Source organism: Bolinopsis microptera, chromosome 7 (genome assembly GCF_026151205.1).
Source record: "Bolinopsis microptera isolate Bmic1 chromosome 7, MBARI_Bmic_1.0, whole genome shotgun sequence".
Lineage (NCBI taxonomy): Eukaryota > Metazoa > Ctenophora > Tentaculata > Lobata > Bolinopsidae > Bolinopsis > Bolinopsis microptera.
The window spans coordinates 3,316,851-3,344,132 of record NC_087078.1 but is presented as its reverse complement, the minus strand read 5'-3'; the positions used below and the strand labels follow the sequence as shown (position 1 = coordinate 3,344,132).

General features: G+C 40.6%; 2 protein-coding genes across 2 annotated transcripts; both read left to right on the top strand.

Annotated features, from left to right (window-relative positions):
* The first annotated feature begins 7,484 nt into the window (after positions 1-7,484).
* On the top strand, positions 7,485-25,131 carry LOC134818155 (uncharacterized). The gene is made up of 9 exons (XM_063827587.1): positions 7,485-7,557; positions 8,467-8,562; positions 8,718-8,949; positions 9,942-9,979; positions 10,217-10,235; positions 22,667-22,847; positions 23,099-23,208; positions 23,384-23,459; positions 24,998-25,131. Exons 3-9 carry the CDS (start codon positions 8,866-8,868, stop codon positions 25,129-25,131), a joined length of 642 nt encoding a protein of 213 aa, XP_063683657.1. The 5' UTR covers positions 7,485-7,557; positions 8,467-8,562; positions 8,718-8,865.
* Positions 25,132-25,494: 363 nt separating this feature from the next.
* Positions 25,495-26,604, top strand: LOC134818154 (uncharacterized). The gene is made up of 2 exons (XM_063827586.1): positions 25,495-25,911; positions 26,035-26,604. Exons 1-2 carry the CDS (start codon positions 25,495-25,497, stop codon positions 26,602-26,604), a joined length of 987 nt encoding a protein of 328 aa, XP_063683656.1.
* Positions 26,605-27,282: the final 678 nt, after the last annotated feature.

Genomic DNA, 27,282 nt, shown 5'->3' with positions numbered 1-27,282 from the left:
ATGCACACTCCCTGCACGGTCAGTCTATGCAACGTCTATGCAACGTCTATGCAACGTCTATGCAACGTCCCTGCACAGTACCATATGAACACCGGCTACTAGCCGGCTACTAACCGGCTAGTAGCCACTTTTGTAATAACAGCTCCTCAACTTCACATTAACAACCGGCTACTAACCGGCACTTGAAAAGTGGTCACTAGCCGGCTACTAACCGGCTACTAGCCGGCTAGTGACCACAAAGTGGCTACTAACCGGCTACTAAGCGGTCACTAGCCGGCTATTAGCCGAGCTCTAAAGCAGACCTACTAGTAGCCGGTTCCAAACCGGCTACTAGCCGGCACTTAGAAAGTGGTCACTAGCCGGCTACTAACCGGCTACTAACCGGCTAGTAACCACCAAGTGGCTACTAACCGGCTACTAACCGGTCACTAGCCGGCTCTTAATCGGACCTACTAGTAGCCGGTTCCAAACCGGCTACTAGCCGGCACTTAGAAAGCGGTCACTAGCCGGCTACTAACCGGCTACTAACCGGCTAGTAACCACCAAGTGGCTACTAACCGGCTACTAACCGGTCACTAGCCGGCTCTTAAGCGGACCTACTAGCCGGCACTCGAAAAGCGGTCGCTAGCCGGCTACTAACCGGCTACTAACCGGCTAGTAACCACCAAGTGGCTACTAACCGGTCACTAGCCGGCTCTAAAGCGGACCTTCTAGTTCCAAACCGGCTACTAGCCGACACTTGAAAAGCGGTCACTAGCCGGCTACTAACCGGCTACTAACCGGCTAGTAACCACCAAGTGGCTACTAACCGGTCACTAGCCGGCTCTAAAGCGGACCTTCTAGTTCCAAACCGGCTACTAGCCGACACTTGAAAAGCGGTCACTAGCCGGCTGGTGGGTACTAGCTGGTTAGTAGACGGCTACTAACCGGCTAGTACTAACCTGCTCTAGGCGACTCTAAATCAGACCGGCTATAATTCATTATTGCCAAATAAACAAATTATTTGAAACAAATTATTTGAAACTTGTTATTTGAAACTTGTTATTTGAAACAAATTATTGAAATGAATTATTTGAAACAAGTTATTTGAAACACGTTATTTGAAAGTAAGTTCCAAAATCGATTACAACATTTTTATGAAAAATAAAAAAATACTGAAAACTGATTACATTCAATTTCTTCGTGGTGGAGGAGCAGTGTAATTGTTTTTGGGCGCTAGGACGACGCCTTGGGTACAAAGGGTCCTAAGAGTGGCAAGATTACGGTTGCAGATCTCGTTTGCGAAGGTGTAAACACTAGGAAGTCTGACGTCTCGTAGTTGCAGCAGTGCGTGTTGGACACCTGGTAGATCAACTTTTGCTGCTTCAGCGATACATCGCTTTCTTGAGAAGTGAATCCGAGAAATGTGTATCTGCTCCAGAGCGGCAGACTTTGAGAGACCAGAGTTGACTAGCTGCACAACGGCGTCGTATTCCGCTATAACCCCGTCTAAAGAAAATATCCGCCTCGTTCTGCGACCAGTAGGCAGAGCAGCAGCATTGGGAGCAGGTTGCTGATCAGTAGCAGGTTGGTGTCCAGGAGCAGCTTGCTGAGCAGGAGGTTGAGGAGAATTGGGAGCAGGTTGTTGATCAGTAACAGGTTGCTGTGCAGGAGCAGGTTGAGGAGCTGGAGGTTGAGGAGCTGGAGGTTGAGGAGCTGGAGGTTGAGGAGCTGGAGGTTGAGGAGCTGGAGGTTGAGGAGCTGGAGGTTGAGGAGCTGGAGGTTGAGGAGCTGGAGGTTGAGGAGCTGGAGGTTGAGGAGCTGGAGGTTGAGGAGCTGGAGGTTGAGGAGCTGGAGGTTGAGGAGCTGGAGGTTGAGGAGCTGGAGGTTGAGGAGCTGGAGGTTGAGGAGCTGGAGGTTGAGAAGCTGGAGGTTGAGGAGCTGGAGGTTGAGGAGCTGGAGGTTGAGGAGCTGGAGGTTGAGGAGCTGGAGGTTGAGGAGCTGGAGGTTGAGGAGCTGGAGGTTGAGGAGCTGGAGGTTGAGGCGGTTGAGGAGCAGCAGCGGTACGAGGAGCTAGTCCTGGAACAGTGGGAGGAGGAGGGGGTGGGGTAGGTCTTGAAGTAGAAGAGGTTCTAAGTCGGTGGGGATAGGTCTGTTTGGTCGAATTGTGGGTGTAGAGTGCAGGGAGCACGGATCGATGTGTACTATAATCTGTAGATAATCTGGGTCCTCTCTGTAAGCGCTTCTAACAGTCCGAATGCAGGCAGTACATCTGAGGGAGGGAAGGTCGGGACTGTAAGTCCTTCTGGGGCAGATTGAGGAGATGTGACCGGTAGACCCACAGTGATCGCATTTAGGAGCAGGTGTACTGATCAACAACCTGCTCCCAATTCTCTTCAACCTCCTGCTCAGCAAGCTGCTCCTGGACACCAACCTGCTACTGATCAGCAACCTGCTCCCAATGCTGCTGCTCTGCCTACTGGTCGCAGAACGAGGCGGATATTTTCTTTAGACGGGGTTATAGCGGAATACGACGCCGTTGTGCAGCTAGTCAACTCTGGTCTCTCAAAGTCTGCCGCTCTGGAGCAGATACACATTTCTCGGAGTCACTTCTCAAGAAAGCGATGTATCGCTGAAGCAGCAAAAGTTGATCTACCAGGTGTCCAACACGCACTGCTGCAACTACGAGACGTCAGACTTCCTAGTGTTTACACCTTCGCAAACGAGATCTGCAACCGTAATCTTGCCACTCTTAGGACCCTTTGTACCCAAGGCGTCGTCCTAGCGCCCAAAAACAATTACACTGCTCCTCCACCACGAAGAAATTGAATGTAATCAGTTTTCAGTATTTTTTTATTTTTCATAAAAATGTTGTAATCGATTTTGGAACTTACTTTCAAATAACGTGTTTCAAATAACTTGTTTCAAATAATTCATTTCAATAATTTGTTTCAAATAACAAGTTTCAAATAACAAGTTTCAAATAATTTGTTTCAAATAATTTGTTTATTTGGCAATAATGAATTATAGCCGGTCTGATTTAGAGTCGCCTAGAGCAGGTTAGTACTAGCCGGTTAGTAGCCGTCTACTAACCAGCTAGTACCCACCAGCCGGCTAGTGACCGCTTTTCAAGTGTCGGCTAGTAGCCGGTTTGGAACTAGAAGGTCCGCTTTAGAGCCGGCTAGTGACCGGTTAGTAGCCACTTGGTGGTTACTAGCCGGTTAGTAGCCGGTTAGTAGCCGGCTAGTGACCGCTTTTCAAGTGTCGGCTAGTAGCCGGTTTGGAACTAGAAGGTCCGCTTTAGAGCCGGCTAGTGACCGGTTAGTAGCCACTTGGTGGTTACTAGCCGGTTAGTAGCCGGTTAGTAGCCGGCTAGTGACCGCTTTTCAAGTGTCGGCTAGTAGCCGGTTTGGAACTAGAAGGTCCGCTTTAGAGCCGGCTAGTGACCGGTTAGTAGCCACTTGGTGGTTACTAGCCGGTTAGTAGCCGGTTAGTAGCCGGCTAGCGACCGCTTTTCGAGTGCCGGCTAGTAGGTCCGCTTAAGAGCCGGCTAGTGACCGGTTAGTAGCCGGTTAGTAGCCACTTGGTGGTTACTAGCCGGTTAGTAGCCGGTTAGTAGCCGGCTAGTGACCGCTTTCTAAGTGCCGGCTAGTAGCCGGTTTGGAACCGGCTACTAGTAGGTCCGATTAAGAGCCGGCTAGTGACCGGTTAGTAGCCGGTTAGTAGCCACTTGGTGGTTACTAGCCGGTTAGTAGCCGGTTAGTAGCCGGCTAGTGACCACTTTCTAAGTGCCGGCTAGTAGCCGGTTTGGAACCAAGTTGCCTCTCCAGATTAGGTTCACTTTCCAGCTCTCCTTGGACTGAGCGTGTAAAGAAGGATGGTGTACTTTTGCGTGGGCATTCTCGCACCAAATGATACTTTGAATCACATATCAAACACAACATTATGTTCCCATACTTGTCCTTTCGATTTATGTACTTGTTCTTGCCCTGATGTTGCTGCTGATTACCGTTCGGGTAATACTGTTGATTATTATTTGAGCTGAATTTGTTCCCTGATCTGTAGTTTTGGTAGTTCTTTTGTCCTTGTCTGGCATAGAACGACTCTTGTGTCTCCTGCTTAATTTTGATATCATTTGATCCACATGTGCTGGTTTTTCCACCCAAGATACGTTTGATGACAGACTGCATTGAGTCATATTTAATATCAGTGCAAGCAGTCATGATCATTTTCTGTTCATCAGCACTCAGATCCATGGACCTCATCAATTTGAAAGCAAGCAAATTATCAGGATAAGTAATGTCAATAGCTTTAGCTTGTTTCATAGCACGGTCAAAACGAATCATGAAGTCTGCGACTTCTTCATCTTGATTTCTTCTTATATCTTCAAAAATAACATACCTTTCATAGGCCATATCATTTTGTCTTTCTCAAACACCCTTGGTCTAGATGTGTGATTAAAGTTCCAACCATTATCTTTGACCATTCTTCTAGTGACAATTCAATTGCAACCTTTGTAGTCTCCACCCAAAACCCCCCCAATTCCCCCCCGGGCCCCAGTTTTCCCCTTTACCCCCGACATCTTTCCCCAACTCCCAATTTTTTATCCCTTTTTTTCCCTGCTCCATAAAACCCCCACCAAACCTTTGGAGGGGTTTTGCCTTTGGGAAAATTTTAATCCGCCCAAAATGTTAAACCCCCTGTGTTGGGACATAAAATACACCGTTGTTATATTTAAAGGGGTTAAAGAATCGTATCAATCTAACATATCAATCATTTCGCTTTATACACAAGCCCTGGGGAAATTTAAAAGGTTAAATTTAAAGCAAAATTAACTAACCTCCTGGACCCCTAAAGGGTTTACCTCTGGAAAAACTTTTTTGCGGATTAATGAAATTCCCATTTGAGAGAATTCTAGTGACCGTGGGTTTTTGGGTAAATTGTTTAACTTTATTTCTTGAGTACAAGTAATTTGAAATTTTTGGGAAAATTTAAATTTTAAAAAGGAAAAATTTTTGGGTTTTTAAATTATTTTAGGGTTTTTTTTACATTTTGTAAATTGACATTTTGATAAAAATAATTGCATCAAGAAATAATACTGGGTTCCCCGCAGAGGCTAATTCTAAAAAAACCTTTACTATTGCCCCGGGAGCCTTGGGACTTTAAAAAAATTTTTTTGGGAAATTTAAACACGTTAGATCTAAAAATGGCCCTTTTTGGACAACGCTGCAGAGTTTGGGGACACACCTTTAAATAATAGACCCACCCCCCAAATTTTTTGTTGGTTTAAAAATTAGGGTTAAAATTACATCTACACATTCAGTGTTTTGGAAAAAATATTGATTTAAAAAAAGCCCCCAAGGTTTTGGGGGCCAGGTAAAAGTCTATTGTAAAAATTTGATTTCATTAAGTCACTTACTTTAGAATTTCATAAATTTTACAAAGTTCCTTGTTAAAAACAAAAAAAACATAGCATCCTATTTTTAAAGGGTCCCAACAAAAAAAACAAAAAAATCCTTTTTTTAACTTTTCGTGTACCTATAGGCCAGCTTCTTTTTAAAAAAAATACTAGGTAAGAATTTCAAATTAAAAAAAACAAATTAAAATTTTTTTGGTTTAAAATGCCCTAACCCCCCTTGGAAAAGGGTTTTAAAAAAATTAAATAAAAATTCCAAAATTTTTAATTTAATTATGCTTTTACCCCATTTACAGACTTGGGAACAATAACAATCAAAATTAAATTTTAAAATTTATAAAAAATGGCCCCTTTTTGAAGGGTAACGTCTAGAAACTGCTATAAAAAAATTTTAATCAAATCACCCGGTTTCCCCTTACACGTTCCACTTTGTTGGCAACCCCCCACCAACCAAAACCCCAAAAAAAGGGGGTTCGAAATTTTACATATTATGTCCTTTTTTTGTTTAAATTTATTGTTTATATACAGGGGAAAAGATCAGGGAATTAGATTTAACCTTTTTTTTCAGGAATTTCTTCTACTGTTAATTTTAAGCAAAGGCAAATGGGGATCAATCCTTTTTTCTAAACACCTTATTAAAACATAAAAATTTGGTGGGGTTTCCCCAAGTATGTCAATAAAAACCCCCCCAGAATTTTGGGCTGGGAGGTACTAACCCGTTTTTGGGTTTAAAATTTTGGGTTTGGGCCCAATTTCCCCCCTTTCCCTTTAAAAAAAATTTAACCCCCCCTTCCCCCCCTTTCAATTGTTGGGGGGTTTGGGGGGTAAAACATTCCCCCTTATCCCTTTTCCAATACGTGGTACAAGCCCCATTTTGGGAAAGCACCCCACAGGCCCATTTTAGGCATCCCCCCTTGAAAAGGAAAAAGGGCCCCTTAAATTTTCAGGGTTACTTATGAAAAAGTTTTGAAATAGGTAAGGTTGGGAAATGTAACAACAACCAAAAGTATTTCAAAGGGGTGGGGGTTTACACCAAGAAAGCAGGGACAAAAACTCTTAAAAAGCCCGGGTAAGGAAAAGGGGAGAATATTTTTTGGGAAATCATTTATTAAATTTCACTTGTATTTAAAATTTTTTTTTAAAAATAGTTTGACCCCTTTAAAAGTAAATAGAAAAATTGTTTAGTTAGGGAAACCCCTAAAATTTTTATATTACGGGGTCCCCTTTTTTTTTGGGGTTTAGGGTAGATCATAGTATTTTAAGTGTTTATGGCAGGGAAAATTCGCAAAAAACTTTAAAACACCAAAGGATTTTGGGGGGGGCCTCGTTTCCTCTCTGGTTTCATGTCAACCATCTTTATCGGGCCCAACTCTTTTAATTTTAAAAGAATCCTTATAAAGTAGGGTTTTAAACCTTTAAAACCCCATTTTTCCGGCTGGTTCAGCAAGAAGCCGGGAACGACCCTTTGGACTTCAAGGAAAACGCTTTCGACGCATTTTCAAAGCAGGGGATAAACTATTTAAATTTTCAATTTAAGTAAAATTTTAAACAATCCTCAACCAGGGGGAAAGGGTTTTTTTTGGCCCCCCCCCCCCCCCCCCCCCCTCCCCCGGGAAAATAAAACGAAAATTTCCCAAATTTAGGTGATTTTAAAAATAAAGCCCGGGAAAAAAACAAAAAAAGTGTTTTTCTAGGCAAAACATATAGGTTTTTCTAGTATTAAAATGTCCCACATTTAATCCCACAATTTCCCCCCCCCCCCCCCCCCCCCCCCCCCGGGCCCCCCAGGGCAGTGGGGGGCCCCACGTTTTTCCCACTGGGGGTCAACACTAACTTTAAATTGGGAAAATTTAAAATCACTTCGGAGGCCAGGCCCTACTCTCATGCTGTCTATATGTGATGATTAACTCTGAAAAACTAGGGACAACTGGGAATGATCCCAGAACCTCGAGATTTCGCGTCTCTTGCTCTACCAAACTTAACTGATAATTGATTAATCTCCAAGTTTTCTTTTAAATCATGAAATTATTCGATTAGTCAATTTGCATATGGAGGTGAACCGTCAATTTTAGTGGTAATTCATCAATTTCAGGATCATAAACAAAGTCATTCCAAACACCATCCCATTTGTTAACGTAGGGAGAAATCCGATTACCTGGCTTGTGAGTAAAGCTTCTAGACTGATATTAAGTGTGATTATACTGTGAATAGAATAAGTGAACAAGTTACCTTGCAAAGTTTCATTGAAGCTTCTCCACAAATTCAGCTTCCAGTATCTGATTCCTGCAAAAATTAATCGCCAATCCTGCCTAATATGTGAAATTTGGGTCGCGGAAATCTGAAAATGTCCTACTGTTAGGACATATTCAAAATTTTTTATAGCATCAAAGTTTTCTCCGGATATACTGCTTCCAGTACCTTGATGGCGACTTGTGTCACTTTCACCGACCTCACTGATTAATCAGTGGTAAAAATTTCAGTCAAAACCTCGAAATTTCGGTCAAGGGGATGGCAGAAAAGCTCCTCTTCAAAAATCTTCCAAAATCTCTTTTTATATTCTGATGATTTTCCGTTTATTCAAAGTTTTCTTTGGGAGTAGAACTTTAAGTACCTCAATGGTGTTTTGTGACCACCTCAGTGACCTTGTAAGATGGTCATTCAAGAAAAATTCAGTCAAAACAGTGAAATTTGGGTCGCGGAAAGCTGAGATTTGAAAATGTCCTACTGGTAGGACATATTCAAAATTTTCATAGCATCAAAATCTTCCAAAATCTCTTTCCGTTTATCAAAGCTTTTTTTGGAAATACCTCAATCGTGTCTTGTACCATCTACATTGATGATTGAACTCATTAATAGGTTATTGAAGAAAAAATTCATTCGAAACAGTGAAGGAAATTTTCCTGTCATCCTTATAAAATGTTCATAATAGGATAATTTGTTCACTAATTTTGACTTTTAGTTAGTTACTCATAAGTCATAGTTGAGTTATAGTTGTTTTCTTTTTTAATCTGTTTTAGCAGTTTCTTGTTTTTTTGCATTACGAGACTTGAAATGTTTGAAATTATTTACAGGAAAATGTACAGTTTTTCTTGGATGGGTGCCGAAGAGTTGGGTTAAAAGAAGACATGTTGTTCGAACCATATGATATAAAATTACTTCGGGAATGAGTGAGTTTAATGTGGAGCCTTATTAGGCCCAAATTCTAATCCGTATCTGGTAGGGAGGTATTAGCTTGACGCACGACAGTAGAAGCTGATTGGTAATCCTTTTATTAATTTAAAAATTAATTTATCAGATGAAATAAGGTACTAAATAAATTCAGCGACTTGGAGCTGGAGCGAAGGAACAATAAGATAGCAGTAACACTGTTCTGGCTATCCCGTATAGCTAAGGACCTCCCCATATTCTCTGTCATAGAGCACAACCAGACTATAGTGGAGAAGGTTGAGATAGACGGTGCTGAAAAGAAGATGGAGAGTTTGGAGAATGCTCACGTGATGACGAACGGAAATGGAGAGACGGTGTACTCTAGGAAATGCACTAATCATAATAAGGTATTTTTCATCTTTGTTTGTTAATCCTGAGTTTTGAAAATTGTTGTTTTCTGTTATTATCGTTGCAAATTTGTTACATTCTCATTTTGTTATGTTCTCTTAAAATTTATACTGACCAATTGTTAAAATTTGGATCCTTGGACAAGTTCTCACACACGCTGTTCATCATTAACTCTGGAGCACAACATTGCACAGTTATTCTACTCCAATCAATGATTACATGCTTGTACACACTTGCACACTGCTAAAGCAGTAAGCATACTGCAGTACTTAGTGCAGTTTCACATTCTACCGGCTACACGAGAGGCTTGTTTGGCCATCACGTGACTTCCATTCAACACTGCAAAACAACTTGTATTTTGAGTGCATGATGCTATTTTGATGCAACTTAATAAGTTAATAATGATGTATCCGAAATATCTGGCACTCAATACTTTTTCTTAAAACGGATTCGTTTTAATGATTTTTCGTGAATATCACGTGAGGATAACATGATCACCACGTGATCCTTACACGACATAACAAGCAATAAATCATTCACCGCACAATATCAGGCAGCAGCTCGCGGAGTTAGCGACGTGTGGTTTAAGTTATATTATAACAAGAGATAATCATCACCACTAGAGATGGGCTGTGTGATTATTCGATGTGAGCGTTCTGTTTTGCTGTGAATCTTGTCATGTTGGTGGTTTAGTGTGAATCTTGGAGAAGACTGTGGTCATTATAGAGTTGTTAAGCATAGTGATCGTTCATGACTGAGTCCACTCATTGTCAGTAAGGTAATAAAATATAATACAGATGTCAATGTTTTATTTGAACAACAAAGAGACAACTGTTCTCTGAGATTTTTGTTTTTTAAACCACCACGGTTCAAATTCCAGTTCTAACATTCCACGGCCCTTCAACTTTTCTAAGAAATAGATTTCAACTTTTAAGTCTCACACGATTCACGAACTCTTATCTACCATGATTAACCAACTCTTATCTACCAGGAGCCTGATAAGGAGAGAAGGAAGAGCGTAGTATTTGAGTAAGTAAAACGTTCAGTGTAGCCCGCTGTCGTATCATAACGTTTTTAAATTCTTGTTTTATCTAAGTTATCACTTAATTGTGTCAAGTGTCTACGATGTTCATTCATATTCACAGTAGGCCTAAACTGTTTAATCTTACTCAATCTCAGTCCACTCTAAAACAGTAAAACGGCGAGATTGGTAATTTTCCAAACTTTTGGATATTTTTAGTTTAATAATAACTGATAATTTTTCAGGGATGACTTGTGTGATATCGTGAGTATTATATAAATTAGTTTGTTGTATTATTATATACACTTACTTAACCACGACACGCATTGTTATATTAATTTCAAGTATTTTATCTTGCATTTTTAAATTCCTGGCAAGTGTTTTGTTTTGGTAGACAGGTATATTTGATACGTAATCAAGAAACAAAATAAAAGTTAAAACCACAGTCTCATTGCACCCAAAAACTCAAAAACAAATAATATTCACAACGCTTCACGCTTGTTAGTATCCAAAAGTGGTGAAATCCCAGACATCACCTCTGATCACAACACCATCCTCCCTCACAGCATCGACCCTCCAGTAGTAAGTAACCTGCGTCTCCAGCTCCTCGCCCAGGTACACCACATTGCCTCCTTCATCTGCTGTTCCTACATAGGAATCTGATTCTATCCCACTTGCGTTGGAGACCATTTCCTTGTCGTAGCTGAAGTAAACGTGGTGTTTGGAGCAGCTCCAGGCGTTTAACCACATCAGGGCATCACGGTTAACCCTGTTAACAGTGGTGGAGTGGGTTGGAGGGACTGGAGATGAGGGCTTGTAGAGGATTCTCCCTGGTATCCAGTATTCGGTCATCTTCTCCTGGTATCGGTACGGTCCTATATCTCCCATCGAATCTGCGAACTTTCGGAGGACCCTGAAGTCACTGTTATCTGGGTCATGGAGCAGGTGCTTGAGGTCTGGTGTGACCTTGTTGTTCTTTACAATCTCTCCATGTAGCGGCCAAGTCTGTGGTGGTCGTAATGGTTTACCTGTTTCAAAGTTATACTTCCTACCTCCAGACGCAATATCAGCCAAGTTGTTGGTTGCCACAGAGTGAGCATTCATCTCACCAGGGTTCTCTCTGACATGCCTCCACAAACACAGAGAACAGCAGGGAATTGCCGTACTGTTCCGTCCAGGGTGTCAAACGCTAAGTTGTGGTCCGCCTCGTGATAGTCGCCCTTAAGTTGCAAGCCACCAGCATCCAACCTGAATGCAACGTTATTCTTCACCGTACCGTGTGTTCCGATAGCAGGTGGTTGGCCGTCGAATCTAATGCCATATTTAGGGGAGTCGTGTACCCAGTTGTGGGTAACAGTGGAGTTTGTTTGGGCCTTTTGAGCGAGCTGTATTGCGGTTCCGTCCAACCTCTGCATTCCAAAGCAGGTACCACTGACGTCATTGTAGGCCACTACTCCGTTTTCTCTACCCGGTCGAAGTCCAACTCCGTCCCCGTTGTTTCTAAGGGTATTTCGGATCATGACATCGTTTATGCTCTGTGATCCTACGGTAGCATGCCCTCCATCGCCCACTAAACTGTTAGTTGAAGTCCAGTCGTTGTATTCGAACAGGTTGTTCTGCAAGGTGATGTGGGACCCACTGTAGGCCAGTGCTTTACCGTCTGCACCATGGAACGTGTTGTTGAAGAATGTATAGGTTCGTTTGTTGACCCACATCTTTCCATCCTCATTTCCTGTTCCATCTACCACCATGCACTCTGATAGGCTCACTTCTTGAAGCATACGCTTTGAGGCGCAGGGGAAATTGAAGTTAAGAGAATCAAATCTCAGCCAGTTGATACCGGTTCTAGCTGCTTTGTTGGCGGCTGCTTTTACTGTTGTGCCAAAGAAGTCAATATTCTTTACTTCAACATTGTAGCTGTCTGATATCTTCATCGCATAGCTCATAACTTTCCCACGGGAAGATGTAACCTCGGTAAAGGTTTCGCCGACTGGAGGGTTAAAGTAGAGTACTTGGTATCTTTGTTGAAGAACCACTCTTCAGGAGCGTCCAGAAGGTCAGTTTGTCCTCCAAATAGTACTTAGAATGCTTCCACTTGGTAGCGTAGTTTTCCAAATGTATCTGTATATGTGAACTCGTTGCTTCCCGGAGTGTGATGGTCTATTTTAGTCATGAAACTATTCCATGATCCAATATTGAGGATTCCTATTGCTCCGGTCATGTTTAAACCACTGTCTTTCAAGTCATCGTTAAGCTAATGATCTTTCCTTTTTCAGAGTTCTTCGATGTCTTTGCCCAATGTTGGTTCCGTCGAATACAGTCTTATCTGACCATTTTGCGTTTGGCCACCTAGCGTTCGTCATCATCTGATCATCGTAGAAGAGCTGCCATATTGTCTCCTCGATCTCACCATAGTAGATATCCCCATAATCTCCAGTCACCATGTTTAGGCTTGATCTCCACAGTTCCATCAAGAAGGTGGCCTCTCATCCCCGTATCCCTTATAAGGGTGGGTTTCGTATAGCCCATCCCCTAACCCCTTTAATCTCAACCGTCCTCGTGGTACTCCCTCCCTGATTCTGACACTCGTCTCCACCTCTTGCTTCGTTACCACTCCTGGATCGTTCCAAAGGGGGCTGACCAGGATCCGTCACCATCTTCAGCTCCAGCCTTTGCGTAGAATATCGTACAAGTTACTGTCGTAAGGAGACCTCCGAGTAGAAGGTAGCTGAAAAGATTCATTGCAACTGTTGTGAAGATAATGCTATAGTGGTAGTCTTATAAAGGTGTTGCTGCACCCTTAGGATTTAGTGATCAGGCTCCACAATTAGTCTACACACTTGGGCTAGTCTAAGTGTTTTTGTCTACTGTGCTTAGCAAAAAGGCCAAGTTTACGACAATGAGATTTACAGTAGTGGTGTAAATCTGGGCCCATACTGAAAACTGTGTTATAATTCTTACGGGTGTGTGAATGGTGCAAGGATTTTTCTATATTCTTAGTTCTTAATATTACAGGGGCAGGTCCAAATTGCTAGCTTAACTCATTAATTTAATTAGTCTTAGTAGAGTGAGAACGAAATCCAGGACTCAGAGCACTTGTTATAGCTCTGTTAAAAATACTGAGAAAGTGTTAAACAAGACTCAGTATTCGTCCTTCTCACCGTCACAATGGTATAGATCAAATTAACAAGATCCCGTAATAATTCCGAATTATTGAATCTCCAAGTTTACAAACTGGTGGTGCAAGTTAGTGCTCACGTGATGTACTGGAGCACTAGGTATTTCTTCTAGTTTATCTTCTTTACTGAAAATATATAATAATAATAAATACGCTTGAACAGTAAAGTGTGAGGATGAGTGATTAATGAAGGAAAGTCATTTTTACGGATTAAAGCCAAAAAACAAGACATTTTAGAATGGGTAAAAGGCAACTTAAAATTATGAAGAGGGGAGTGGAGGGTAAGCAATTGTATTTATATTGTAACAGTGTTACAGTGTGCCACTCACTACGAGGCATTGTTCATTTCAGTACATTAAATTGCGTTTTTCATTTTAGTTCAAGGACTTTATGTTACATTATCACATTGATAATTGATTATTTTCAATTTCGAAGCGATATTTCCTACTTTTATTAGTTATTTCCTTTCATTCATCACTAGTACTTAGACCGTGCTATAACTTTCCAATTATTACACTATCCTTAAATGTTGAATGATCATGTACACTGTTTGTTATTTTTGACACTTTATAATACACATATTATCATCATTTAATTACATGAGTATGACGTCTTGTCTCTCTGACTTGTCCCTTAGTAAGTTCGTAGGTATCGCATATCTGCTGGAGGTTTAACTGTAATGTAATGGTGTTTCACGGTTGTATAATTCTCAGTTATCTATGCGGTTCTCTATGCGGTAACTGCTCACTAACGTGCTTACGTATTAAATTTGTCTCACTCAATTAATACAGTCGATGCAGCGGTAGTAATCGATATTACAGGGTGCCCAAAAGTAACTGCCCACACGCAACCCTTTAATTACTCACGTAATTCTTCTTAGAATTACTCACAAATTTCAGAGATTATAGATATGGGTCAAACTTAGATTTCCTGAAAGTTTCGTCAAATTTAATTAATTAAAGTGGGTGTGGCACGCCAATCCCTCTTTTTTGCTATTGTCACCATAAAGTGAGAACGCTTTCAGCTAGGAAATTTAACCAAGTAATGACCCTTTTGTGATATTGCAGATACGTGATCTTGGCACCTAATCAGTGATTTCGTCACCCAATCAGTAATCTCATCGGGAGCTATTCGCTAGCGAGCAATAATGAGACTCATTAGGCGGTAACGAGCATGTTGGTGGATGACGATATGATCACTTTGAGTGAATACTTATAGTGACGTTCCTTAAAACCGAAGAAACTTGCGTCATAGCGCTTCGGTTGCTGTCCTTTATAAAGATATAAGACGTAGTCTCCAACCAATCAGGGCATTGATTCAGTCATCCTACCTGTATAATTGCATTTTGTTGTCCAGCACCCAAGTTTCTGTTTGTGTTTATGTATCCTAATTAAATCTCGAGTGGCTGCAGATCCTGCCCGACACTACCAATACCGAATACGCATATCGATTACTGCGTGCAACACTCTCGGCCTCCCGCACCATATATTACACGTCAAGTTATTGCATGTTATGCCACATTCTTTCAACTATACTCTATAGTGTAACTAGATAGTTAAGTGTCATCAAACAAATGATACGACGTATTCCAGGGTGATCTGCTGAAGACTCAACTAATTTCGGCCGAAACTAGTTGAGTCTTCAGCAGATCACCCTGGAATACGTCGTATCATTTGTTTGATGACACTTAACTATCTTGTGATCCTTTACTGCTTTATTCCGGGGCGATTGTGGCTACAAAACTCGATATTGGCTTGTTTTTTCCACCTCAACGTCAGCGAAAGCTCTAACCAACTATAGTGTAACTCGGATAATACCGAGCCGTAAAAATGACCTCACGATCATTCTCGGTCATTATCACGCAAGTATTTACTTCCTACACCTTCATTTTTAGAATGTGGTTCCCTATTTCAACACACGCTTAGTAAAGTCTCTTGCTGTTGCTTTTGTATCGTATTGTATGCTTTGTTTTATTGATTTCGTATCGAAAATCCATATATTTCTAATTTGGACAGTCTCACTAATAACTAAGACCCGCTGATCTCATGTGAATTGTGAGATCAGTAAAATAATGCCCTCTGCAGCTTATAAGGCATTTCACAGCTTAGGTATAATATCTAGTTCATTGTTCATAGGGGACTGTACAGTGCATTTATGGGTTTTATATTCATTATCTTGATTTTGCAGATATTACAATTTTCTGATTGTAGATATGAAGGCGAAGATTTATTCACTTTGTATCTTATAAGTCGTGTAATTGACCGTTTTTTGGTTCAACTATTTACTATTGTATATCTTAACCTATCGCTTTGTTTCCATCTTCTCCAATTTGACCTTTTCTTTTTCGGTTGTAGGTTGAGTTGTGCGACTGAAAACCTATTACGTGACATGGACAAAGAGCATATGCGAAGAAAGATCGCAGATGTTGGTGCTCAAGCATCGATAACTTATTGCGTGAAGCAGAAATTCAAATTATCGACCATGCTTCCTAAAGCACCTCTTCCAAAATTTCCAGACAAGTTTCCGGATGGAGAACTGAGCAACAAGGAGGCGAAGGAGCTGAAACAGCAGCAGGAATACGAAGCTGAAGTAACTGTTTACAAATTACTGGAAGAGCAGGAACGTGGGCTCATCGTGCTCCATGGTTTCGAGTATACCCACCAACAATACGATCTATTTGTTGAACACGAATGTGGGAAACGTTGGAATCAGATGGAGGGTGAGTGTGATTTCCTTATCATACAGGAATATTTTGTCGCCATTATCGAAGTCAAAGCTGGAGAATGTGCGGGAAAGAACTCATTTAAAAGAACTTACAAGAAATCTTTGAAACAGCGTGAGCAAGTTAAAGAGTTAGTTGTGGGAATTTGTAATAAAACTGGCACTAATAATCCAGCTATATTACAGTTCACAATATTCGCTTCCCTTGGAAAAGATCTTCTGAAAGAACTTTCACAGCAAATCACACTCACGCCCGATGAGAAGAGAACTCTGCTTTCGAAAGACGATCTGGAAAACCTAGATAGTTTAATTTTGGCAGGGAACAATTTTAACAGAGCCCAAGTTAGCCCTGAGATTAAATACATCCTTTTAGGTCTCTGGTGCATGAAAAGTGACAATGAATTCAACGTTGAAGCTTATGATTTTGGTAAAACCATTTTGGCAGTAGATGACCTCCTAAGAAAATCTTCAATCAGTCGAAGACCGCGACAGCCGCCGTCAAGTTTTGTGTCTAATGCGTCAGAGACTTTTAGAAAAATCTTAGGTATCGAATGTCTCACAGATGAACAACAAAAAATATTAAACGATAAACGAAAAAAATTATTCATTAACGGTCCGGCAGGTTCTGGGAAAACTATTCTTATCTTAGGAAAAGTGATCGATCTCGCAAAACAGACCAACAAGATGAAGAAGATCATCGTTTTTGTTGCAACTAAGTCTGCGGCAGATAGTTTTGTTAAGGCGCTTGGTGACTCTGGCACAGCCGCCATGGCATTGTCCACAACAATTTCGTATAGGTCTTATATGTCGCACCAAAAGGTTTTTGTTAGATATTTTGAAGACGAGAAGATTTCCGATAAATTGTTTGTTGTTGATGATAATGAAAAGAAAACTTCGCTAAGCACTGTTCTGAAAAGAAACAATCATATTTTCATTGACGATTTTCACGCCTTCGTTGCTGGAATGAAACGACGAACATCTGAAGAAATCATGAAGATGGTGGCTTCGGATCTGAATTCCAGCTCTCAGAGGGTCTTTTGGGTTTGTAATGATGTTTTTCAGAATGGTTATCTTGACGAAACTATCAACACACTATTTTTAAAAGATAAAGAAATAAATTTTATAATGAAACATACAGGAACGCAGTCGCTCACAAGTCTCTCATCAAATTTGAGAAACAGCTTCGAAATTGCAGGAATACTGGACTCAATTCGTGGTTTAAGAATCGACCTTGAAGAGGAGCAAGTGAGATTTAGACAGCTAAAAGAAGAACGCATACCACCCATCTTTCTAATCAGTCAAAAACATGGACATCATATTCATGGTCCAAAGCCAAAGTTGAATATCATATTCAGCAATGAATCATCTCAAGAAAAAATAGTCGCTTTAGTTGAGGGACACTTGACCGATGAACTAAAACAATTGTCAACTAGCCAAGCTGCTGTTATTGTGAATGAAGACAAAAAAGTTTCATTGAATGGATCCGATATGTTGAAGATGCATCATCTTAATATGTCGTTTAAAGACATTGAAGAAGATAAAGTGAAAGACGCTATTAATTGGAGACAAGTTTGTGAAAAAGTGATCAGCCAATTAAAATTGCAAGACATCAAAGTTTATGACTATGCTGACACAATGTCAAGGGAATGGCCAGCAGTGATTGGGATCATAGAGTTTTCACGGGCAATGTGGCCTTACTATTTGAAAATTGAGTATGACATAGAATACGATGTGATGACAGTCATCGATCAGATATTGACGCGAATGTATATAACCGCATCACGAGCTAGGGCTTATAGTTCCATTATACTCATTATACGAGATACAAATGGGTATATCAATTATCTCAAGAAAAGAGATTCTTTTGAAACGAATACATCCTATACTCGCACTACCCAAGAACATCGTTTATTAAAAGGGACAGAAGTGTTAGCTATAAAACTACCACCACATTTGAGTAAGAAGTATGACCAGTCATCTGCCGACATTGAAAGAGATGCAGAAATTAAAATAGAGACGAGGTCGGAGGAAGTATGGGATGCGGCTATGTTTAATATTCGTAAAGCATTCAGCAAACACGCAACAGTAACAGTAACACAATTCAACATCAGTACAAATGAATGAAAATCTACCTCCTCATGAGCGAGCGTTGCCTGGTAACTGGCTATCCCGTGAATGGAGGCTTCGAAGTTTTTTTAGATATTATTAACATGATAGAATTTATTATTTAGTAATGATTTTACCGTCTTACTATTATGTATTTCTTAATTATCCTTCTCTGAGAAAAATGATACCCTGCTCTTAATTACTATTATTACTATTATTACTGTTAACTATTACTATTATTTTCTATGTTCAACTTCAACAGTCATTATTATTTTCAAAATTGATCACTAGGCAAAAATGAAAAATAAACTTTGTATTAAAACGAAAAGGCACCTTTTATAATGATATTTTTACGTGACCCGTCTAAATGATGTTAAACGGTGGTCACGTGACTGCACGCCTTGAACGATCATCTATGGTTGATAGAAATTTCAAACTCATTTCTACTTAAGTATTTATATGTTAACCCCTCGTGTGTGCACTTGGACCTGTATAGTTTATATTCCGGATAGATACGATAATAAACTCCCTTGCTCGGATATGTCACTCAGTCACTGTATTGCTACACTGAGCACTGGACTGACAGCGGACCATGCTATAGACTCTCTTGCTCGAATGAGAGCTCCCTACTTTTCCTTAATATGCACCCATTAAACCGTTATCTAACCGTCCTTGGCTGAAGCTTTATTTTTAGATCCAATAGTAGTTTATATAACTTCGCTCTCTGTAATTACGTTTAATGTCTGTCTTACTAGTAAAGTATAGCCGCCCTTCACGACAGCCGCTTTTACATCAAGTGGCTGCTTTCTAGCGGCTTACTCTACTCAGTTTTTAACAATAAGTGGCTGCTTTCTAGCGGCTTACTCTACTCAGTTTTTAACAATAAGTGGCTGCTTTCTAGCGGCTTACTCTACTCAGTTTTTAACAATAAGTGGCTGCTATAAAGCGGCTTACTCAGGTTTTATCAATAATGTCACATGGTATGAGTACAGCTGGTGGTGTGCCGTATCCCGGATGTAGCCGTTATGTAACTAGCGTTGTCTGCACACTGTGTGTTACACTAGGCTGTCTACAGTAGTATTGTACTATCTTTATTGGTCTTATTATCACACTGTATAGTGCTGTGTCTGCAGCTTAGTGCGATGATTGGTTTACTTTTGTTGATTAGAATTAATATTTACTTGGGAGATATATTATATTGGAACAGAATTCCGCGTTTAGATATTTAGATGTGTGTCACGGAGCTGTATGGAGATGTGTGATTAACATAATAAAGCTCGATATATTTAAATGTATCGTAGATAGATTAGCAACTTAACGTTTATGAAATATGTATTAAGTTATATGGATATTAAATATGAATTAGCCATACACACAGGCGGCCCTCTGCTGACTTTAATAAGATATTTAAACCAAGTGTAAGAATTTAATATACTGCAAGACTTCTGATTTATTGATGCAATTTTGACCAGAGTCTTTATATTAGTTTAAATTTCAGCCATTTATTTTGATATCGCAGGTAATTACAAACTCCCGATCTATCGTCATCTGCCTACTATACCTCATTTATCAGCTGAAACTTTTGCAGTCCTCTGTAATACAATATTTCAGTAGCTTATTGTTTAGACTTATTTAAAGTAAGACATCCTGTAACTCATTTTCACGGAGTCCCCTCTACAGTATCTTACGAGCCAGTAAAACTGTAAGTCAGAGTGTCACAGCCTATTTATCGTGGCGCCACGGGTCTATCATGATTACAGTGGGCACCGTGTCCTTCTACAGAGGAGCACTATCTTAATATGGCATAATATGGCATATCTCCCACGAACAACATACCTTTAACTAACTTTCTGCAAAGCGTCATCTTGTGGGTTGAAGGACAATGTGAACGTTTGAACTTTTTAGTATCGAGTCGAACTGATTGTGCTTTGAACGTGTGTGTCGTGTGTAGAAAAATCGCTGTTAAGGTTGGTTCATGTGGATTGTGGTTATGGAGGCGGTAATAAAACTCATGGTAGATGTATTCCTGGTGTGGCTTTGAATAAATTTACTTTGCTTCTTTGTCATGGTTATTTCTTGCAGGTGAGTGCAGTTGATCGTGAGTACTTGATATTTTCGTTGGTTTATTTTATGCAGTTATAGACCATTTACTCTTGGAGGGGGATTATTTAAAACATATAAGTGATACGAAAAGTTTGTTTTAGCAGGAACTTTCAAAATACATGTGTAAATCGTCTTCAGCTCGACCACTTACTGTCACATTCTTCGCACTACTTACAGAGTATAGATCAGGCACGTAGCCAGGGGGGGGGGGGGGGCTAGGGGGGGCGGCAGCCCCCCCCCCCCCCCCCCCCCCCCGGAAAAAATCGAACCCCAGAAAAAAGATAAGCCCCCTAGTCCCCATGGTCGCCTGGTAACTGGGCTGTGTTTATGACTGCAGTCAGTCAAAGATTTGAACTGTGGATTAGTAAATATATGTCATTAAATCCAAGCAAACATTCTAGAAGACTTCTATAATTATAGTCAATAGTGTCCCCTAGACCGTAGGAAATGTAAAAATCTTAAGACGATGAGGCCTGAGTAAGTCGTAAATTCTGATTGGAGAATGCAGATTGCTGTTGTGAAGTTACCAAATTTACGTAAGTACTTGATTCTTTTCAATCCCAGTTTATTGCTGTCCTACAAATTTCTTTAATGCCAAATGTCGTCTAAAACACCCTGTTTCGCAAAAAATTTCCGGGGGGCTGCGCCCCCCTAGCCCCCGCCAAGGGGCTCCGCCCCTGGACCCCGCTGGGGGCTGCACCCCCAGACCCCTGCCACAGCTTGCTCGCTTCGCTCGCTGCGCAGCATGATTGGACGCGTCGGCTCGCTTCGCTCGCCGACAGCCCCCCTCAAAGAAAAATCCTGGCTACGTCCCTGGTATAGATTAATACTAATTATCTTATCACGTTATCAGTTTGCTGAACCTTAGATACAGATAAAGAGCTCGTTAGTCTTTTATAAAAACTGCAGTAGTACAATATCATATTATTTCTGATCTATTTTAGGGTGATTTATTTTGTACACTGATTAGTGATTGTCTCGAAGAAGTTTTAGTGCTTATCTTTTAGTTTGTTTATTTTATATCACGGTTTATTCAACCCATTATTACCGACTATTCATAGTAAACAACAACTCGGCATTATGTCTATTTTTAGAAAATATACGGTCAGTACAACATAATGCCGAATTTAGCTATCATTATATTATGTACCTTCGTTATCACCTGTATGTATATCCCTGTTGTTAATTGTTAATTGTTAATTGTTAATTGTTAATTGTTAATTGTGTGCCAATTATCCTATTGAACTGATTGTGTTGAAGAATGATGACAGATCATGGATGAATACTTTCTGAAAAACGTTGGAATCGTAAGTTTTCATTTAAACCATTTCTTGCGTTTCATTATTCATTTTTTTGACGGTTTTAGCTTTTGTCTTTGTATTATCATAAGGATGTTATTCTATTCACAATATAAAATGTCGATTAGTTCTAAATTTACTAATAACTATGTTGTAAGATTCTTCATGTACTCAAGTAGGAGAGCCTAGTTGAGTATCCCAGATCACTGATCATCCTATTTTTGGAATCCCGGTACCAGTAAAATCCGGCAATTTGACTGGGACCAATCTGGAATTATTTTTAACAATTTTGTATAAGTCTTACCAGCCACTCAGCAATATTTTAGATTGTACATACTTCCTTATCTGTGTTGTACTAAAACTCTTTGAAATGATTTGAGTTTAATTTATTTCTTATCTTAACCTGATTAAATCTTTCATTTTGTCACCTGTTAACTAAAGTATCGTCCCGAAAAGAGAAGCAGATGTGGCAAACCAAAAATAGTAATCAAGTCCTTATCAAACAATTCGTAGGCTATGTAAGCAGTAAGCACGACCATGTTGAGTTTGATAGAACGGCCAAACCGGAGATATTGCTCTATTTGCATCCAGGTATCTCTATGCCCCTCGGACAAGCGCTTTCTGTTGTGCGCACTTTCCTAGCGCTTTCTAATGTGTGCAGTTTCCTAGCGCTTTCTAATGTGTGCAGTTTCCTAGCGCTAACTGATCAATGCAGTTGACTCCATGTGCTAAGCGAGGTATTATCTACAATAGTTACTAAGTTACTCTAGTTACTGTACAGTGTACACCAAACCATTCCTGAGGGAAACAGTTTTTATCGAGACAAAGTGCATTTGACTGTTTTTCAACGGTTAATTCAGCGCATTTCAAAAAGGATCTATCGCTGATCAGCTGCAAGTTTATTCATTGCTTCACTGTGCTGAGCTGCATTATTGGACTAGGAATAACGTAATATTTTCCTCGACCTAAACTCCAATTTCCGACTTTACGTGCAACTTGCACGGTGCAAGTTATTCAGTTTACGTGCAAGTTATGAGACGAGGGCAGCAAAATATTCTAAAAATTTCATTCACATCGCTTTTTGAAGATTTCCTACCCTACACAATACACATCTTCACAACATAATACTAAGGACATCTTATTGAACAGAAAGCTGACCTAGTCGCTGATAAGTTTAAATATATCTGATAGTTGTGCTCTTACGACCATGATATGCACCTAAATGATAATTTAATAAACATATCCATCACAGTTAGCATTACATAGTGATATAACATGTGATCACCCAGCAATCTCAGTGCAAGAGGAACAGATCACGAGCAGAGTCCGAGGATAAGCCAGGACGACCAGGGTCGGAGGAGGATGGCAAGTTCACTTTGCTGGTAGAGAAGTCAGAGAAGAGCAATGAGTTTGGGGTGACCATCAAGGAAACTGACACCAACTACCCCATCATTACTGCCGTACAAAAAGGTAAGCTTGAGCGGGTAATTTCAATTCTGTATCCGAAATAGCTCGATTGTATGTTTAACTCCATAAGATTGCTGCCTCGGTCAAACACAAAGTTTTTATATTTGTGTAACATACAATGTAATGATCTGAAAAGTCTCTTAGTCTCTAAATATCTAGTGCATAATTTTAACGTGGCGTTACTGCATACATAGACCCTAGTCAGCTGGTTCTAAATTAATTAATTAATTAATTAATTATCCCGCCTGTTTCAGACTCGTACGCACACAAATCAGGGTTATCAATCGGAGACTATGTGATCACGATAAACGGCATCAATACTGGTAATATGAGTCTGCTGGAAATCAACGACAAAATCAAATCTGTGAGTTTATGATACATATTGGAAATGTTCATTGTTTTTCAGATCACTGAACTATTTCCAAACGAAGTCAAGGTATAGCCTTTGGACTGGAAACTTCCACCGTTCTCGAATTGCTACATACTGTACTTCGAAATATTGGTCACTCAATCTGAGCTCTCTGACCAAACCATCGCAGGTTTTCACAGAAGGACACGTTTACTTAGGAATTTGTAGGCTTCCTCCGAACGAAACTCTCACGCAAAAACATAAAGGTAACTTCAACAAAGTTTTTAAGCTGTTTTTGTACATTCCTTACTGTTATTTTATAGAAACCAGAATTACGAGCGATATCAGAATAATCCGCAAGACATGGAAATGATCGAAAAATCTCTTCAAAAAAACAAGCTAAAAAATTAAAAACTCATGTTGAGTTTAATGCCAAATTTAAATCTCTCAAGGTTTGTTTGAATTAAACTGAAATAAATTAATTTAAATTGTCTTTAATGGTACAGCTTAGCTTCCCAAGCAAAAATTGGCCCCACAAGTAGGAAGTAAAATAAGGACCTCTGTTCAAATCAAAATAGATTCAAAATAGTCGGACAACTCAAAATAATAACAAAATCTGATTGGCAGTCACGCTGCACGTGACTGCCCGCACGTGACTGTGCGCGTCCAATGGACGTAATGAAGGAAATTTGTTATGGTTATCGCAGGAGAGATCACGTTTAGAGTGCGTCTCTCTGATTAGCCCACGTCACTGCACACGTGACTGTGCAGAGCCAATAGGGTGCTATGTAACTTGTGTAAGGTGTGTACGCTAGGTGCGTGTAAGGGTCATCTAATTTACTATTAAACACAGCTGGCCGGCAGAGAATTGAAAATATAAGGATTTTTTATGGATGAAAATCGAAGCGAAAACCTTGTAACCCTATGTTTTCGAGTACGCTGAACAAGATCAAACTGGTTATAATTATCATACTCAAGGGCAAATTGCTTTAAAATGTACTTGAATGTCATAGATGCTATTATACGCTTTAACCGGCTTATCGAGTGGCACCAGTCTCTCTCGCCAATATAGTTCTCAGCTTAACTATTATCGGGCTCGTGAAGGAAAGATCTCGAGTTCAGAGGACGAAAACCCTTTTCCCAATTATTTGCTAACATTAACGAATACGTATATTAACCAATATCAAAAAGGACTACCAAAGATTGTATCGGGACTTCTATAGTATAAGCAGTATAAGCGGTATTTCTAGTCCGCAGTTTTATTCATAGAGGTTTTATGATGAACTAATTATTATCATATGACTGTGTTAGGGCTACTTACAAATTGGTTGACGCTCCTATTAGCGCACATCACTGCAAACGTGACTGTGCAGAGCCAATGCAGTGCCGTGTGTGTAAGGAGCGTCTATCCTGCATCATACCAACTCCCTAGGGACCACGCTTTCATTACAGAATGGAAACTATGAGAGTAATAGGTGGGTTTGCCGTTTATACAAGAGAAATTCCTGTTCGTTTGTAACAATCTAATAATATAGCAGTTTGACAAAAACCTTTAAGTTAAGTTTTTTATAATTTAGGCGTTCATCTATGATGTATATGTTTCCTTGGATATAAGTGGATACATTTTTGATAATTGAATACCGGTCTTCGTTTGCATCTAATGCTGGAAGTCAGTAGCAAAACATAAAATCATTAAAATCTAAGGAATCTGAATTAAAATTTCTCCCAGCCGATAAGGGCAACGCCACTGTGGTGTTTACCCACGAACTATACATAAATAAAGTTAATGAACACTTGACCTCAGGTAGCTACACCCTTTTGAACAAAGACCCCACACAATCCGTCACCTCCAAACTGCACAAAGTCCTCAAGAAACTTCACAATGACAAAAAAGATCACCACAGACCAACTCAACAAGATGCAGAACCTTCACCCTAGATGGCCTCAACTCTACGGACAACCTAAGATCCATAAACCTGGCGCACCCATCCGTCCCGTAGTTAGTTTTTACAACACTCCCCTTCAAGCGCTCCACAAAGTCCTTGCCACAGTCCTCAAACCCCTAGCTCAGAATTCCCTACGCCTTAAAGACTCCTCAGACTTCAAGCACCTATTCGCCTCTACACCTCCTGTGACATGCGCCTGGCCCTTAAAACAGTCATCACATCCTACGAACAAAAACCCACTCTCCTCCCCTCCAACCTCACCACCACCACCATAGGATCCCTCATCAACTTTTGCCTCGACAACTCCTACCTAGAATTCAACGGCTCCTTTTACTCCTAAGACGAAGGTGGCACCATGGGCTCCCCCCTCATCGTAGAACTAGCTGAAATACGTCTCGCAGAAATAGAATCCTTAGCCCTCTCCTCATGTCCCGACGCTCCTCATACCTACGCCCACTTCGTTGACGATGGCCCCGGATCCTTCAGAGACAAACAGCACGCAGAATCCTTCCTCACTTTCCTCAACTCGCTCACCGAAGACCTCAAATTCACTCAAGAACACCCTTCATCTGACGGAACCATACCTTTCCTCGACGTCCTCATCCACCCTGACAAGTCCACCTCAGTCTACAGAAAACCCACCCACACCAACCTCTACACCAAGTATTCATCCTGCACCACAAACTCCTCCAAGAACGCCGTCATCCGATCCCTCACCAGAAGAGCTTACAACATCTGTTCACCTCGACACCTCGAAGACGAACTAAAGACTGTCAGACACGTTTGCCTTCAGAACGGCTTCCCACCCCTCCGCATCACCACCATCAAGGACGAAGTTCATTGCAAGTTCACCAACCCTCCCCCGCATCAATCCTTAGCCTCATTCTACTGACAGACCAGAGATCACGCAATCAGCGTTTCCCTTCCTTTCCATCCCTCACTCTCCAAACCCATCTCCAAGATACTCGGACAACACGACATCAAAGTGACCCACTCATCAGCCACTACTCTCCGCAACCTTCTCACCAAGACGAAGACCACACCCCCCACTCAACTCACCCCCAACACCATCTACGAGATATCCTGCTCACAATGTCCCTCCAAGTACACTGGACAGACCTACAGACCCCTCATCCAACGAATAAAAGAACACGAAAGATACTACAGACTCAACAATGCCTTCGACGAAACCACAGACAGGATCAAATCCGCCCCCGCCCATCATGCCCTAACCACTAGACATTCCATCTCCTGGAACAACATAGAAGTCCTTAAATCACTCACCACACGATCTCAACTTGACCTGACAGAACATGCTGCTATCCAGATAAGACAACCCTCCATGAACCGTACTGATCGTGCCCCTAAATGTAGCTCACTATGGGACCCCATCCTTCCCAAGATCGCTTCATCCCTCAAGACCAGGTCATCTGACATTTCCTTTTCATCTATCTCACAAGCCTAGTTTTTTAATGTTATTGTAATGTAATCTGAACACTTTTTCCACCCTCACCACTCCACCCTTTCACATCACACACCACTCATCATTGACACTGCACTACATCATATATAATCACCAGAGCTCAACCGGGATTTGGCGATTTTGTCCTGGTCCCGGTCCCGGCCAGGATTTTGTTTTTAGCCGGGATTTTTCCAAAATAAAGTCGGTTTTTGAGCGTATATTTGAGCCCGAATTTCACGAACCTGTGAACATTTTCCGAAAAGTTTTACTACAACAGTGCTCTACAGTGCTTCTTAATAGTTAGATCATTTCACTTTCTCGTCGCCAAAAGTTTATTGAAAATTCAACTTTCAAGTCTTATGTGAAATGTTTATGTTACATGATCAAAATTCTATGAATTTTGATCAATGGTAGTTGGCAAATTTCAAAGTCAAACAAAATTTACTAATGTTCAAAATTAATTATATGTTCAACTGTTCACTTCATGAGTAACAAATTACAAAATGTTAGAAGAAAGCTGAAGTCCGAACAAACTTAGAAATACTCAAGAGTCAGGGGCCTCGCCCTCATCAGCTTCTTCATCTGATGAAATACCTATGTCCACATTGATTTCGCGCTCTCTATCTCAGAGATAAAGAAAGAGATAGAGAGAGAGAGAGATAGAGAGAGAGAGAGATAGAG